General features: G+C 32.1%; 1 protein-coding gene across 2 annotated transcripts; it reads left to right on the forward strand.

Annotated features, from left to right (window-relative positions):
* Positions 1 to 10,088: 10,088 nt before the first annotated feature.
* On the forward strand, positions 10,089 to 14,821 carry LOC111716492 (tropomyosin). Of its 2 annotated transcripts, XR_002768510.1 has the most exons (6): positions 10,089 to 10,192; positions 12,178 to 12,813; positions 12,882 to 12,993; positions 13,445 to 13,593; positions 14,236 to 14,295; positions 14,729 to 14,821. XR_002768510.1 is itself a non-coding variant. In XM_023491969.1 (4 exons), exons 2-4 carry the CDS (start codon positions 12,213 to 12,215, stop codon positions 13,587 to 13,589), a joined length of 858 nt encoding a protein of 285 aa, XP_023347737.1. In that variant the 5' UTR covers positions 10,089 to 10,192; positions 12,178 to 12,212; the 3' UTR covers positions 13,590 to 13,596. The 2 variants fall into 2 exon arrangements, 1 of the variants encoding a protein (XP_023347737.1); XM_023491969.1 differs by lacking the exons at positions 14,236 to 14,295; positions 14,729 to 14,821 and having other exon boundaries at positions 13,445 to 13,596.
* The last annotated feature ends 3,725 nt before the right edge of the window (positions 14,822 to 18,546 follow it).

An 18,546-nucleotide genomic window follows, 5' to 3' on the forward strand; every position in this document is an offset into this window, starting at 1 on the left:
AACCTTAATAATCATAAATCTGGAATATATTTTTTTCAGACCAAATAAAAAAGTTTGCTTATGAACGAAATAAAAGTAAAGCTCAAATAGAAGTCTTCAAATTGATAAAGTCGCAAAATTCTGCAAAACTTAGAATATTTGAATTAAAAATTTCATAGTGGGCTTTAATAAATCCCAATTACTGTTTTGATTTCGGGATTTTGCATGAAATTATAAGGATTAAACTTGAATAAAAGAGATTTTTCAAACATTTAGAAATTTGTCCAGTCGCTACTGAAGTCTAATCCTTTATTAAATTTAATAGGAGGCCGAATTTAAAGAATTTGAGCCTCGACTTAAATTTGGTTGGTTCTACTTAAAATTGTATTTAATGTTTCAATATTTATGCCGGCGCTTAATTGAAACCGGTTTTTGGGGGATTTGAGACGTGACTTAAATTCATAAAATTCGGACTCAGTATATAAATTATTTTGACAAAGTGTTATTTAATCAACATTTGCGTATTTATCTGTACTGTAACAGTTGACAACGGTAGCTGTATTTAAAGGGACTGTACGCGTAATTCCAAGTGCAGAGAGTGGTATGTCCAATGTACAACCGTATATCTTTAAACCATTGACTGATCAACGAGGAAAGAGAAATATGTTTGTTTATCTCTAAAACTTTGTTCAAATTGCCGTATAACTACTAAAATAGATAGATAAAGCTAATTCTATTTCTCGAATATTCAGAATTTCCTGTTTATAAAACGCAGTTTTCAAAAATTTTATTTTCTGGTACTTCCAGAAAGTAAATATAAAATTTGCTTATGCATAAAACATCTTGCAAAGTGTTCAACAATTACAAACGTTTCTGTAGATAAACAAGTATAAGCCCGTCATCCTTTTAACAGTTTCATGTTTAAATGGTACTGTTATGAATCGGAATTTCTATAAATGGAAATAAAGCCTACAACCCCTTTAATTACTTGAAATAACGCCTACACCCCCTTTATTCACTTGAAATAAAGCCTACACCCCCTTTATTCACTTGAAATAACGCTTACACCCCCTTTATTCACTTGAAATAACGCTTACACCCCCTTTATTCACTTGAAATAAAGCCTACAAATTTAGTTTTTTTCAAATTTGAATACATTTATTTTGTATTTACATGGTAGCAGTTCTATAATTAGAGAAAACGAAAGTGTTTATACGACCCTAACATCCTTTGTCCTAATTAATTCTCACTTGCTTTCTAATAAAACAACAGCAAACTTTCTGTATATATTTAAACAACATGCAGTGTGGATACTGGATACTTTTAAAACATTAAATAGTTAAGAATTTAACCTAGACAGTAGATACATCATGGGAAATATATTTTTACCTATATATATTATATCTGTGTATACAGTGTGCAGCCGTAGAGCTGGGCACGTTTGGACTTTTTTTAAGACTTTCGTTTAATGCAATTAGTTGAAAACGTAAAAAAAATTAACCGTTGATAAAGATATTTTAAAAATTGTTAAAGGTGCCCGTTGGCAACGAGAAGTTAACGATTATAGCATGTAAAAATGAATGGGGAAAAATGTAAGACAACTGCATTTAAAACATCAAAACATGTAAAAAAAACATCAAAATACAAAAATTATATTTTTTTACAAATAAGTGGCTAAAAAATATTTTCTATTTTCTGGAAGTTTCAAAAGTCGCCGTTATTTTGAAACGCATCCGTTTGTTCTTTTTTCTTTTTTGTTTGTTAAAGAACGGCTAATGGCTATATCCGGTAGTATATCCAAAACTACCGGTATGTTAACGTTGCCCACTGCCCAGCCCTATTCACTATTCAATACTGGATATTTCTGTAATCATCCTAGGTAGGCAAAAAAAAACAATATTTGAGGTCATGATCATTGATCATGATATCATTGGCAAGAAAAAATATTCATCTTTATTTTGGGCTTATTACTTCTTTTGTTGTTGTTATTATAAATCTTTTCGACGAAAAGCTAACAGAGGGGACATTAGTTCCAAAACTAGCACTTGGCCCATTTCTAACACTTGAGTGTTAGAAGTGGGCACAAAATGAAAAACCAGGTTTTTAGGATCCCAGCCAATATCGAGAGTAAAAGTCGATAATAAAAACTATAACCAACATTTTATTAAACATGACGAGGACAACAATTCCCAATTTAAAACTATTTTCTAAAATCGAAATTATAAATGGAGTTCTTTTTATATTAAAACCTTTGAGTGTTTTAAAAACAATGTCAGGTTTTTAATTTTCGAACATATCCTGAATTTGAATCATTGTCACGTTTTCGACACAGACCTTTCCCGTTTTAGAGTATAATCCACTTTTCAAAACAAAAGTCACTTGCATAACTTAGAAAATGAATCAGTGAAAGTAAATAATGTTATATGAAGACTAAATGAACTGCTAAATATTTCTAAAATAATAGTTTCCCCTTTTTATTATTTAATAAGAGTAAATAGTTGATTTAGTTTCCCGCATTTTTATTGAACAATTTCCCGAAATACTAGAAAAATCTTTATTGTAAGCACAAAACAATATACAGGGTGTCCCACGAAACATGGCAGTTGGTGAATAGTTTAAAATGTCTTCTTCCATAATTTGATAAGTTGTTTGATACTAAAGAGACTAATATCATTTTTTATATGACAGTTGTATTATAGAAACTGATTTCACAATAAAATATATATACGAGTTAAACTTTTTTAAAGAAATAAACTTCAAAAAGTCTTAAAAATCTAATACAGTATGTGGAAGAAGACATTCAAACCTATTCACCAACTGACCTGTTTTGTGGGACACCCTGGATATAATATTTTAATTTCTCACTGCAAATAATAATTTTTAAGTTTTTAAGCTTTTATTCTTCTATTTTGTTTATATTTTACATTATAAAAAAAAGAAGTTAAAACAGCCATTTCCAATTTTTTTGTTAGGGCTGTTTAAACCTTTTTCAAAGTAAATTTAATTCTTTTTACAACTTTTTATTCTGTTGTTAAATATTAGTAATACTTGTTATTTGATTTCAGTGTTCCGGTGACAAATTTCAAATCACGCCAAAAAATTACTCAACCTATCTGGACCCAGCTGAGCGAGAGAGAGATTTACAAATATCTTGGGTAATTTACATATATTGGGTAATTTACATATCTTGGGTAATTAACATGTATTGGGTAATTTACATGTATTGGGTAATTTACATATATTGGGTGATTCACAAATCTTTTTAATTTGCAGAGGTGGGTAAAAGAGTGAGACCTTATTATTTTCTTGAAACTGTAAAGTGTGTTTTTTAATCTGAAAAATCTTAAAAACTCAAATTTAATCTTTCACATCTCTTAATAGTTTTGCGTCTCAATAAAAGTTTCCTAATTTGTGGGTCACTCCGTATCAACAAAGAATCACATTTTCTCTTTTGTTTAGAGTTTTATTTAACGCTATAATAACGATAGTTAATGGTTTATTTATTAAGAAACAAATGTTCATAAAATGAAAAATATGTTTGATAACTATTTTCACAATTATTATTAAAGTGAAGAAGAGGGTTTCCGGGTTAATGATTTTAATTTTGTCACTTGTACAATGTAATTTTTTTTTCGTCTGGACTTTCCAGAATAATATCATTCTTTAGAATTACTTTTTATTATTTTTCTTCCATCGAAAGTTTCATTCAGGGTAATTAAGGGTAATTAAGGGTAATTAAGGGTAATTAAGGGTAATTAAGGGTAATTTTTTAGAAAAATTGGAATTTTCGCCTGACTTAACTTATAAAAGAAAAACTAACATATTTGTTTGCCAATATTAAGAATCACTTTTTATTATCATTATTGCATTAAAAGTTAATCAAAGTTTAACAAACCTTATTAAATGACATGTTTCAAATAGGAAAAGCTTATTAAATGTTATTTGGAAATTGAAAATCTTTTAACATAATTCNAAGAACAATTAGAGGCATGAAAATATACTTTCTGATATGTGTCATTGTGGACTTTGGCAAGTTTTTTTTGTACTACCTAGTCTACACTTCATAAATGTGAACTGCATATATTTGGGATGTTAAAAGATGTAAATATCAGTAATCAATATAAGAGATACATTATAATAAACAGCAAAATAAACTCTCCCTTGCAGTAAACATTCTGCAGTATGGATTTTTTTCTACAACTTGACATCATACTTCCAATTATCTCTTTTTCCACTGCAGACAACTGGAAAATTTTAGAGAGAGGATAAGTAGTCAATCCTTAAATTATTGTTATTTATTCTGGCCGGGTAGAATATCAGGAGGAATTAGTCAAATCCTGAGAAGCACGACTGCACAAAATACGGAAAATAATGTTTGATCCCCAGATCCAAAACACAAAAATTACTTCAGATTAAACTTTTTAAAATGAAATATCCACTGCTTATAATGCTTTTATATTCACTATTCAGTAAATCATATTTATAAGGGTGTAATCAAGGTTGTATAATGAGGTTGCTTACTCTCGATGCGCTCCAATGTACGGAAAATGTCGTCTCCTTAGCATAGCATAGATAGAATCCTAATATGACGTTACTGATTATAAAGGCGAGAGTGACGTCCTATGCGGATTTTATTTTAGGGGTTTGATGAAATATGATTTTAATCCAATTAGATGCCATTGTTGATAGTTAAAACTGTATTAATTTTTATTGTTAGTATTCTTTTATGATTATATTTTAAATATGTTATCTCTGTTTAGGAGACCTATACAGCAGCCAAGGAGAAGTGTATCAAATGGTTAGCGGACTATAGTGAACATTTTGCAGCATAATTTTAAAATAGTTTTTAATAAAATAAATTGGTCTGAGCTGACAACTTTAGAATTGTGGATATCGAGATCCTGGTTGATCTACTCTTTTTGTTAATCTTAAGATTATTTTAATCTTTAGTTTCTACAATTCAACTTATCAGAGTGGTGTATGCAGAATCCCGAACAGCAAATCAGAAGCCGGGAAATTTTGCGCGCAATTTAATAAGAGAACTCTCAATGGTCCGAGTCCGTTAGGGATATCCAGAATATCCAGAATATCCAGAATATCCCGAATATCCGAGAAATGGGGAAAAAGCGGATAAGATCAAAAGTACGTGGATATTCAGATTAAGCGATTGGTATGAAGGTTATCCAAGTTTTTAGCTCTTCTATTTGAGTGGTCTTGTATTGTGGATAACAAGATCAATGCTTGATCTCAATCTTAATCTGCAGATTAATTCTATCTTTATTCGATATCCCGCATTGTTATCGATTAAGCATTAATCCTCAAATTAAAAGTGCCCACAGAGGATCTCAAGCGATCGTGATTATGAGTAGTAAAAACAAAAGTATTCAGTTGTGATCCATCTTATAAAAAAAAATCAAAAAAATTTAAATATTTAAAACTTGATCACGTATTAACATCAACTGAAAGAAAAAATCTACATTTAACAAGATTATTTTTAACTTTCGTTGCATAAGACATCCTTTTACTAGATAAAAATACAAAAATAGACTGATCAAATTTAACTTTGCAAAACTAAAGGCGAATAAAGAAAAAGTATTTTTTTATCATAGAAAATTGTTCACAAGAGCCCCGTTTATATATATTTAATAAGAAAACCCTTGATAAATTATCCCTGTTGCGCCCCTGAAAGTAACAAAATGTTTCTTCAGTTTTTAACCAAATTCCCCGTAATTCAATCCAACCTGACTCAACACATCACATACCTAGTGACAGAGACAAATAGAGGACACACTATTCACTGTATATTGTATATTGTATACTGTGCTCCAGTAATGAACAGCTAACATAGCAGAGACTGTAGGAGCAGCTCCGGTAACGAACAGCTAAATTAGTAAGAGACTTCAGGAGCAACTCCTGTAATGAACAGTTAACATAGCAGAGACTCTAGAAGCAGCGCCAGTAATAAAGGAGCTAAAGTAGCGGAGACTCTGGAAGCAGCTAGAGTAGCAGCTAAGATTGCAGTGTAAGAGATAATGAACTGGAGTAGCTAAACGAGATATCGAGTTGAGGAAGCTGCCTAGATACTGAACTGGAGCAGCTAAACAAGATATTGAGTTGGAGAAGCTGTACTTTAACTCTGTGCACTGTACATCAACTTTGTACACTGTATCATTTGTTTTGTAAACTGTAAATTTACTCTGTATTCTTCACACCTATTATGTAAGTTGTAAAATTCAAACTTACTCTGTAGAATGTACACTTACTCTGTAGACTGTAAACTTACTCTGTGGACTGTAAACTTACTCTGTAGACTGTAAACTTACTCTGTATACTGAACACTTACTCTGTAGACTGTAAACTTACTCTGTAGACTGAACACTTATTCTGTAAAATGCAAACTTACTCTGTAGAATGTACACTTACTCTGTAGATTGAACACTTACTCTGTAGACTGAACACTTACTCTGTAGACTGTAAACTTACTCTGTAGACTGTAAACTTACTCTGTAGACTGTACACTTATTCTTTACACTGTACACTTACTCTGTACATCAGTGTCGACTGTACACTTACTTTGAACTAAGATGGCATAGAATAAATACCTTGCTCTGAATACTGTACACTTATCCTGTACGCTGTTTACTTGCTCTGTACACTATGCATTGATCATTCACGTACACTGTGCACTTACTCTGTACACTACAAACTTGCTCTTTACACTATAAACTTACTCTTCACATTGTATTTTAGCTCTATGCACTGTACACTGATCCTTTACTCACACTGTGCACTTACTCTATACACTGTACACTTACTCTGTACACTGTAAACTTACTCTGTACACAGTATTTTTGCTCTGTACACTGTACACTGAGGATTAACGTACACTGTACACTTACTCTGTACACTGTTCACTTACTCTGTACACTGTACACTTACTCTGTACAATTTACACTTACTTTGTACACTGTACACTTACACTGTGCACTGTACACTTTCTTTGTTCACTGTACACTGTACACTGTACACTTACTCTGTACACTGTGCACTTACTCAGTTCATTGTATTTTTGCTCTGTACTCTGTACACTTACTCTTTACACTGTACACTTACACTGTAAACTGTGTGCACTTCTGTATACTGCACTTCCGTACATTGTGCCCGCAAACTCTGCATTTAACACTTACTTTCAACTCGCTCTAAAAGAACATTGAAAACTGTAAAGAAATGATTTCGTATATTTGAACAGATCCGAGGCAAATCAAAACATGCAACCATTCAATGGTAAATCCAACTCTGATATTAGAATGACAAATTTCCGAATTACTGCCTGAATGCCTGGAAACCTGGAACCATATTTAGATTTTCTAAAGTCTTGTTTCAAAATGTCAATGGAAATTAAAGTTCTGAGTTTTAGACACCTGAAACTTTTTTTCCTAAAATAATATGGGGGGCTGACAATCAAGTCCCAGGAAATAAGATCAAAAGAGTAAAAGTCCTGAAGAAAATATGTCCGAAGAAAAAAAGAAGAAAAAAAATTAAAGTCTTGTGAAAATGAGGTCAAGTCTAATAAGTTTTCATGAAAACGAACTTTCTTATACACCTGCATAATGAATATATCCAAGGTTGTTATAAATATCAATTTCTTTTTTTTGCATGGTTGTGAACATCCACACATTCGGGGATGTTTTTGTATAAAATCATACTGGAAGCAGAAGAAAGGCTCAGAAAATTAAGTCTCAAAATGGTAGAACTTCACTTCCAAAGACGTCTCATTTCAGGACTTTTTTAGTGTAAAAATTTAGGAATTTATTTCCGAAAACGTTTTTAGAGATCTTTTTTGGCGGTAACCCCTGTAGAAGTGTCTGGAATGTAAGAAGCAAGGTATGTCAAGCATCTTGTCAATCTAGGAAATCAGAATTGTTTAAATAAACAACACATACTAACAACCCCACACAATGCACACGGGAATCTTGATGAAAATCTGAACAAAATTTCATCTAATTAGTTTAAATATATTTTGTAGCGTGTCGGTCAGAGTGGAGGAATAGGCAGCTATATCAGGCCGGGTAGTTTAGACCTGACCATGCAGATTCAAATAGCTTCCCCCCTCTCTCCTCTCATATTGTAAAAAAATCTAGATTCGTTTATTCTAAAATGTTTTAAAGAATATCTTGGTGTTTTTTGTTGTGTACGTTTCAACTTGTCTTTAAACAGGGAAAAGGAAAAGGGTCCGTCCTAGAGAACGATTTTTGAACCCCCACCTCCCCCTCTATCAATTTTGTATACATTTACTTTTTATTATTGAGGGTTAGGTTAGGTTAAGACAATTTCTGGGCCGAGCGCTGCGGCTAGGACAGGCTAGGGGGCCGCGCGCTGCGGCTAGAACAGGCATAGGGGGGAGTAGAAAGGGAGAGAGGGAAAATGGAGGGAAAATTAATCTATAAGGGAGGGGAATGATTGGACCGAGAGGAGGTAGTTATAGTTGGGGGNTAGGGAGGGAGAAAGAACGGGAATTAAAAGGGAGGAATGCAGGAATAGCCAAGAGAAAGGAAAAAAGAAACAGATGGGCGGGGGAAAACATGGCATTAAATAAATCTAAAATTCCTTTCAAGAATTATGTCCTCCTTTTCCATTAAAATTTTCCAGCAATTATTCTAATTTAGGCGTGGATTTTATATATGCAACGCAGGGTTACTAGGATACTACATAGATAGATACAAAGATAATTATTCCGAATATATACAAGGATACTAGAATATAGGATACTATATGATACTAGATAGATACAAAGATAATTACTCCGAATATATACAAGGATATTAGGATATAGGATACTATATGATATACATAGATAGATACAAAGATAATTACTCCGAATATATACAAGGATATTAGGATATAGGATACTATATGATACTACATAGATAGATACAAAGATAATTACTCCGAATATATACAAGGATATTAGGATATAGGATACTATATGATACTGCATAGATAGATACAAAGATAATTATTCCGAATATATACAAGGATACTATGATAATATTATACTATATGATACTACATAGATAGATACAAAGATAATTACTCCGAATATATACAAGGATATTAGGATATAGGATACTATATGATACTACAAAGATAGATACAAAGATAATTACTCCGAATATATACAAGGATACTAGAATATAGGATACTATATGATACTGCATAGATAGATACAAAGATAATTACTCCGAATATATACAAGGATATTAGGAAAATATTATACTATGTGATACTACATAGATAGATACAAAGATAATTACTCCGAATATATACAAGGATATTAGGATAATATTATGCTATATGATACTACATAGATAGATACAAAGATAATTACTCCGAATATATTCAAGGATACTAGGATACTAAATGATAATGCATAGATATAAAGATAAAACAATAATTACTTCTAAGATATACAAGAATACTAGGATACTAGATAGATAGATATATACAAGGATACGATATAGGATACGACATAGATAAATAGACACAAAAATTAATTACTCCTAATATATACAAGGATATTGGGATACTAGATAGATATATAGATACAAAGATAATTACTTTGAATTCTGGCATATTTCCACCCTGTAGTCTAGAATATTATAATATTTCCACCCTAGGCTAGAATATTACAATATTTCCACCCTGTAGTCTCGAATATTATATTATTTCCACCCTGTAGCCTAGAATATTATAATATTCCCACCCTGTAGTCTAGAATATTATATTATTTCCACCCTGTAGTCTAGAATATTATAATATTTCCACCCTGTAGATATTATAATATTTCCACCCTGCAGTCTAAAATATTACAATATTTTCACCCTGTAGTCTAGAATATTATATTATTTCCACCCTGTAGTCTAGAATATTATAATATTTTCACCCTGTAGTCTAGAATATTATAATATTTTCACCCTGTATTCTAGAATATTATAATATTTCCACCCTTTAGTCTAAAATATTATAATATTCCACCCTGTAGTCTAGAATAGGGCAAAAATATTCATTCTCAAGGATAGTTCCCGGTAGATAGATAGATAGATAGTATAAGAGGGAGCCACAACTTGACCTGACCGGCTAGGGTAGCTGGGTTAGCCAGGTATTGTTCAAGAATTCCTCAGTTCAGACGGGACATCCCGACAAACTCATTCAAGTAAGCAGATTAGTAACTTGTCTCTTTATGTTGTTATAATTTTTATTATGAACGACGTCTTAGCCTTTTTGACTTGACTGAAAATAAAGATAACTATCTGACGTAGTTTTTTATTTTCGAAACATAATAATCTTTATTGAAAATAAAATACAGAGATAAGTTGACGTTTTCTACCTACTCATTCAACTGTATTTTCTATCCTGAAATCCTAAACAATTCTTTTAATATAACCTTTAATCTCTTTAATCTTATATCTTTAATCCTTTTATTCTTTTATCCTATCCTCTCATCCTATCCTCTCCTTCAATACTTCTATCCTATCCTCTCATCCTATCCTCTCCTTCAATACTTCTATCCTATCCTCTCATCCATTCCTCTCCTTCAATACTTCTATCCTATCCTCTCATCCTATAATCTCATCCTATCCTCTCATCCTATCCTCTCCTTCAATACTTCTATCCTATCCTCTCATCCTATAATCTCATCCTATCCTCTCATTCTCTCATATCCTTGTATTTATCCTCTCATTATATTTACTTATCCTATCATAGTTTATGATCTTATCCTCTATATCTATCCTTATATCCTCTATATCTATCCTTATATTCCTTATATCTATTCTCATATACTCTATATCTATCCACACATCCTCTATATCTATCCTTATATCTTCTATATCTATCCTTATATCCTCTATATCTATTCACATATCCTCTATATCTATTCTCATATACTCTATATCTATCCTTATATCCTCTATATCTATCCATATATCCTCTATATCTATCCTTATATCCTCTATATCTATCAACATATACTCTATATCTATTCTCATATACTATATATCTATCCTTATATCCTCTATATATATCCATATATCCTCTGTATTTATCCTGATATCCCTTATATCTATTCTCATATACTCTATATCTATCCTTATATCCTCTATATATATCCATATATCCTCTATATATATCCATATATCCTCTATATCTATCCTTATATCCTCTATATCTATCCATATATCCTCTATATCTATCCTTATATTCTCTATATCTTTCCACATATCCTCTATATCTATTCTCATATACTCTATATCTATCCTTATATCCTCTATATCTATCCATATATCCTCTATATCTATCCTTATATCCTCTATATCTATTCTCATATCCTCTTTATCTATTATCATATTTTCTATCTCTATTCTTTTATTCTCTATATCTATCCTTGTATCCTCAACATCTATCATCATATCCTCTATATTTATCTTCATATCTTCTATATCTATCCACATATCCTCTATACTTATCCCTATATCCTCTAGATATCCTCATATCCCATGTATATATCATTATATCCTTTTATCTGTCTTCATATCCTCTATATATATCCTTTTATCCTCTATATATATCCTGTTTATATCCTCATATCCTCTATATCTATCCTGATATCCTATGTCTATTCTTTTATACTCTATATCTATATCCTCTATATATCCTCATATTCTCTATACTTATCCTCATATCCTCTATGGCCATCCTTTTAACCCCTATATCTATCATTTTAACCTCTGTATCTATCCCCATATTCTCATCTGTCCTCATGTCCTTTATTTCTATTCTTATATCCTCTATATCTATCCTATTATCGTATATTTTACAAACTGTGTATATATAGTAATATCTTGGTGACTCATTACTTTCCCGCAATTCTGTACTTTACGCGAATTTTGGGAGGATTATATTAAAGATTAAAAAAATATTAAATCTTTTTTTGATTTGCCCATTCATTTTTCTAGATTTTTGATATGATTGCAATATCACTTGCACTGTCGATTATTTCTAAGAATTTCAGATTAGTTTCCTGTACCCAATTGCAAAATTAATGCAAGCAAAATTTTGAAAAAATAATGTTCCCGGCAATTTTTAAGAACTTTAAAAGGTAAAAATAAGAAATTGTCTAAATATGTCTTATGATTTCAGCTGCCATCCGACCCAAGCAGTAACACACAAACAACATGGATGCCATCAGGAAGAAGATGAAGTCCTTGAAGGACGAGACTGATCAGCTCTACGCCGTCATTCAGAGGTTTGAAGATAACACCAAAGAGTCCAACAGAGTAGCCGATCAAGCTGATGTTGATATCAGAGACTACGGAAAAAAGGTTCACGGCTTTGAGATTGAGTTTGATGAAACAAATGACAAACTTAACAAGGCCCTTGAGTCATTGGAGGAGAAAGAGAAACACCTGAAGGAGGTTGAAGCTGATATTGCTGCCCTGTCCCGTAGGATCATGTTGATGGAGGAGGAGGCTAAGAAATCAGAACAAACACTCGCAAATACAGTCACAAAGCTAGCCGTTACCTCCAAGGAAGCTGATGATGTTCTCAAGAAGGTCAAGGTTGTAGAGTCTAAATGCATGAACAATGAAGTTACCCTCGAAGAATTGGATAACAATCTAAGACAAACCACCAAGATGGCATCAGACAACGAACAGAAGCTTGATGAGCTCAGCAGAAAGCTTGGAGTCCAAGAAGAGGAGCTTAAGCGTGCTATTGAGCGCGCAGAACTGGCTGAGAACAAGCTCAAGGGAATCGAGGAGGAGCTACAAGCTGTTGGTAAAATAAACTATTTATCATTTCAAAACCCTAGATTTTAAACCAGGTTCACAATTGACATTGTTTAGGTGAGAACATGAAGCAACTTGAACTGTCTGCTGAGAAGGCCGTGGAGAGAGAAGAAAAGCTCAAGGACAAAATCCTTAATATTCAGCACAAATACAAAGCAGCTGAGGGCAGGTCATCATATAGTAAATCTTAATATTTGACATTTTTTTCTGAAATAACTGATTTTTCCTAGCTAACTGCAGTAAACATTTAAAGGAGAAAGCTAAAATCTAAATTATTGAATCTTTTGCCGCAAATTACGGAGATTTTCATTGGTATTAGAAATAGCCCACACCATCATATTTTCCATAAAGCCCAGTCTTAAATAATCACATATAGGTGGATTTATTTAAGGGCGTACACAGAAATTCGCCCATAGAGGGCGTACATTCTTTTTTCTTTTTAGGGCCGGGAACCCGGGGCTCAGCAACAGTTGCAGCCTGAAACCCACCTGGACACCATATATTTTACTAATTTAAGGGGGGGCACTGAGTCATACAGACCCCCTGATTTCACCTCTTTATCTCTTGCAAATTCAAATGCAAGACTATTTTTGTTGTTATAACTGACTTCTTCTGTCTAGGTATGAGTATGGAGAGATGAATATCACTAAGCTGAACCAGAGAATTGATGATATTGAGGATGAGATCTACAGAGAGAAACTCAAGATTAAGAAGGTTGCGGACGAACTGGGAGAGACTTTCGATGACATGCTTGCTCACTATTAAAAAGGTACAGTGAGAACCATTAAACTGTGGAATAGGAAGACGACATTGTAGACAAAAATAAGTGTATCTGATGGTGTTATAAAGCAAATAGCTTACGAAATCACATATTGCTGTGTCTCCATTTCATTTGACTATAGGTTTCGTCTGAAGTCCTTTTCCTTTTCCAGAGTTTTCTGATTCTCACTGCAGGTGTAAAATCAATCAAATAATGGGGTCTGAGAATTGACTTTTGAGGATTATGATGCATGGCGTTTTGTGAAATGATGAAGATACATCAAGTATTTTAGAAAACCTTTTGCTTCCTCAAATGATTTGTTTGCAAATTTATGCTTGGCTTCTTGAAATAAATCAAAGCAAAAATTTATTATTTCTTTTGTAACAATCATTAGTTCTTATTCATGTGCTTAAATTTATTTGGTTGCACTACAAATACCTAACGTCACATTGAATAAATTAAACTTTAAATATTAAAGGCAGTGTCTGACTAGACATGGTAGTTGAGCTGAGAGTGCAGTATTATAGAGAAATTTTACAAAAGTCGTTTGAGACATTTGTGCGTTGTCTTAAAAAATTTACTACAATACTGCACTTTCAGCTCAACCACCACACGAGCCAGACACTCCCTTTAATCTTATCAATTTTGCAGATAACATACAAATTCAATTATATGGATGACCATCAGCGAATTAGACATTCAACATTTGAGGTAATAATTAATTTAAAATTATTTTTTTGAGGGGAAGGGGGAGTCCGGGGAGGGGGCGTATAAAATAGTGTTTAATTTGTTTTAACTTCTTTGCCCAAATTATTTTTGCAGAAAAAAAATTAATATTTTTATTTGCAACAACATATTTCTTTTCTGAAACAGTTTGTTTTCTAAATTTGACAAGATCTAATCCATAACATATTTTACAATCAGAGTACTAACTTTTAAATTGTTCCACAGATACTTTTTTTTTAAATTGACAATGATTTATTGATACCTTACACACTGTAAAATATTTTAAAGACAGGGTTAAAGAAAAACTATTTGAAAGCAGATTCAACAAACAAAAACAAATAAAAAGCTTGAGTTCAAATAGAATAACAGTTAAGTGCCGAGATGCACTTTTTACCTAATATTGTATATTTACTTTTAGATTGTCAGCTGACCCAGAAACGAATCCAAAATAATAGTTTTCTTTTCAATTTGGAAATAAATAAAATACATTGAATATATTTTCATTTGTGTATTTATTATTGACTGAAAGGGTTTATATGACACGATTTACAACCTGATAATCTTAAAACTTTTGACTAATCATGAATGACAGACTTTTCCTTCTTTATCTTCGAATGCCTTAATTTTGTAAGCTATTTTATATGTAAGCAATTTAAATATTCAATTTTTAGTAAAAGCTTTTATATTAGATTTTTTAAAACCTTGTTGGACAATGAATATTTAGGTTTCTTTACAAGAATACATGTAATGTCATCAGCATTAAGTTCACACAGTACGCTAGCGTACACTTTAATTTTACGACTTTTTACAAAACATTTAAGAGATATATATACTGAGTTCTCTGTCCTCGATTATTTAGGTTTAATGGGAATCGTTCTGAATTTCCCTGTTTAAATGGAAGGTCAAATGAAATTCCGCTTACAGTCCTTTTAATGGCTTTAATCAAAGGAGAAAATCATCAGGAATTGTAAATTTGATTAGTGTAACATACATACACAAATATTAATCATCCTTAACAAACATATCTATGTATTTTTCTTTTTTCCATTAATAAAATCAATTTTGGCTGTTTTTTTCTTAAACTCATACATCGAACTTAACCCTATAAAGGCTGAGTGGGGGGCGTCCCCCCCCCTAAAAAAGGCCTGAGAGAATATGTATAAGGTTGAAATGAATGTTCATAACCCAATTTTTCAATTAGATCGATAACTTTTGTAGTTTGAGTGCAAGGGAGGGTTGAAAAAATGTTAAAAAAAGGTCAAAAATGTAAAATATATTTTTTTGTTAAAAAAATATCAAAATGTGACACATGTTTCTACATTCATTTTTCAAGGGCTTTTTAAAAGTATACCTTTTAGATCTCTAGCTTTAGTCATAAAAAAGTTATGGGCTATATCAGATTTGTTTTGCACAGAGACGGTACTTTATACCGGCCTCTACCCTACCCTATGCATAAAAAAATTACAAAAATTCCTTTAAATTCCTATTTTTGCAGGCCTAACTATCCACCATTTAACCCATCTCTATTAATTTTTTTTCTCTTGTTGTAATTCTATGGAAAGCAGATTGAACAAGTTTGGAAAAAATGTTTCACATTCTTTGCATACATTTGCTACAATATCAGAGAAACCTGACAAAATATAACCTAATACCAGGATATTTCAGAACTCGGTAGAACCACGGAAATAGTTTTTAGAATTCCGAGCTTGACATTTATAGGGAAAACTCCGGACACAGCTGGGTTTCCAATCTAGTTTTTCAGTATAACGATATATCTATGCCCAATCATAACTCAAAAACCCCTTGACCGATTTGCCTCAAATTTGATTGGGAAACTCTGTAGAACCACGGGAATTTTATTAGCTTAGTTTAAAAGTTCCAAATTTTACATCAAAAATTTCATTTCCAAGAAAAACTGGGTTTCCATGCTAGTTTTTTATAAAATTTATGCAAAGAAATCTCTTTACACAATTATGAGCATAAATTTTAAAATCTATACTCTTATAAAAGGAGAAAGTTATAAAGAAAAAAAATCGCAAAACATTATTTTTCATGATTTTATTTTCAAATATTACAATTTTTTATAAATGGGTTGATGTAATCTAATATTCACATTAAAATGTACAAACGAATAATGTTAAAGTTGTTCAATTTTTTTATCAATAGTTTGATAATATATATTCGTGAAAAATATTTCTGTCCCTTTTTGAGTAAACTGTTGTTTTAAAAACTACATTCTATATTTGATAAATAAATCCATAATTTATTTACGATTTACATAAACACAACTAAAAACATGTTAACGCAATAAACAAACAATCGAACTAATATGCTGTTGATGTTTACAACTATGCCTAAATTATCTGTTGAAGAAAAAATAAAAGCACAAACAAGAACCAGGCATAAAACCATAAAAACATAAATGATTGAGCCAGCTCTTTTGTATAACATAGTAAACACATTGCAAAACTGATCATATTCTTTGGCTAAAAAGTTCCGAACTTCCATTTTCTTTTCTAGATTCTTGTAAACACTTGACTTGGCCCATGCACCTGGAGGCAGCTGAAGGGATTGGCGTCTACTGGTTGCCTTTGTAGTTCCCTCTGGTTTTATCAAACAAGCTTGAATGACCGAAGGGCAGGAACCATGACCATCTCTTCTTATTGCAAGACCTTCAAATGGGATGACCACAGGTTTTGGAAGTCGCTTAAGCCTAGAGTTTGTTGTCGGGAAGATCTTTTTTAATCTTCGATTTTTAGAAATTTCCTGTACAACGGCCATCACGATCTTGATGATCTCTAGAAGCAACGCAATGCCGATTAGGATTGCAACTGTTGGAAATGTCTTACACAATTCTCTTTCCTGCTGAACATTTTCCATAGATTGTGAACTGTTTGAAGATTTGTTGTTTGATTGGAGAGCTAATTCTTCCAACAGTAGCTTGTAAAGAACTGTGTTAGAACCCTTGAAATCTGTTTTATACATTCCACAGTGTAGAGCTAAGTAGACATGATCAAGTATCAAAATTGTTGTGCAGACTCCACCGGACAGAATCATCCACTTGGATGTGTTCGCATTGTGAAATCTGGCAGGACTGGCGAACAGGAGAAGCCTGGATCCAGACAAGAAGCAGCCAACGATAGTCAGGAGTATTGTTACGTTTCTAAACGGAAACAGGCTAATACAGAGGGTGGGATGGGTTACAAAGAGAGCTGTTAGTTCAGCATTGAACCAACAGGACGGAACACTCAGAAAGTAAGTCCGTAGCAAGGCTAGTAAGCTTGCCAGAAGGTATAGAAGAAATATTCTGTTGGGTAGCGTCTTTTGGCTTTTGTTGAGATCCCTTATAAGAAAACCAGTTGCCGTGAAAGAAGCCAGAAATCCAAGGGTGTTAATGCTAAAAGCATAATAACTTGGCATACTGGGAACGCTGCAAATTACACAGCAGTATAAAGCTAGAGGTATTTTTGCCCATTTCTTGGCAATAATTAATATTTCTGTCAACTCCATTCTTGAAGTTTAAAACTCCTACTGAGGAGGGTTGAAAGTTCAAGGAGTAAATGAAGATTGAGCTAGACCAGATTGTAAAATCAGATATCTCTCGGAGAAGAGAGAAAAGTGCTCTGTCAAATCATAATCCTCTGAACCGTAACCTCCGCATGTAATTTGTCATTATAAATTGGTTGATTTTTTTTTCTCATTTAAATCCCGGCTTTTGTTTTCTAATTATCTTTTTAAGATCGTTTATCTTATGTGCAAATGTGCCAATGCATAATTTTCTATCTTTGTTTTTACCATTTCTAATTAATTCTATTATGTATTGAAACCTTTCGGATGTTAATTTTAAAATTTTTTATATTCAACGTTTCGTTAAAAACATTATTTGATGATAATGTTTACAGAAGATTAAAAAATAGTTGTATAAGAAAATTGCGAAAGTTTTGCTTGTATTTGCGAAAATTTTATTTCGCCTGTAAGTATTTATATTATGCGACCAAAAAAATAACAGCAATAAACATTTAGAAATACAAATAAGAATATACATTCCGTGCAAAAAATTTGAGCAAACTGGAGTCAAATTGCAAAATTTTATTTTGGTTTGTGGGAACCCAAAAATGAAAACTATAACCCTTTATTTGATAAAAATTGTAAATATTATTTTAATGCTTTCTTATGAAGTGTTGAAAATAGCAAAATCAGCAGTTTTGGATTCCATGAATAAACTACTTCAGTATT

The sequence above is a fragment of the Eurytemora carolleeae genome, unplaced genomic scaffold, assembly GCF_000591075.1.
Source record: "Eurytemora carolleeae unplaced genomic scaffold, Eaff_2.0 scaffold24, whole genome shotgun sequence".
NCBI classification, from domain to species: Eukaryota; Metazoa; Arthropoda; class Copepoda; order Calanoida; family Temoridae; genus Eurytemora; species Eurytemora carolleeae.

Bases quoted from the DNA above. Each gene is read 5' to 3' on its own strand.
- LOC111716492 (XM_023491969.1), top strand. From the start codon at position 12,213: ATGGATGCCATCAGGAAGAAGATGAAGTCCTTGAAGGACGAGACTGAT. The intron at 12,814-12,881 runs GTAAAATAAACT...GACATTGTTTAG, and splicing joins GGAGGAGCTACAAGCTGTTG to GTGAGAACATGAAGCAACTT. The intron at 12,994-13,444 runs GTCATCATATAG...TCTTCTGTCTAG, and splicing joins TACAAAGCAGCTGAGGGCAG to GTATGAGTATGGAGAGATGA.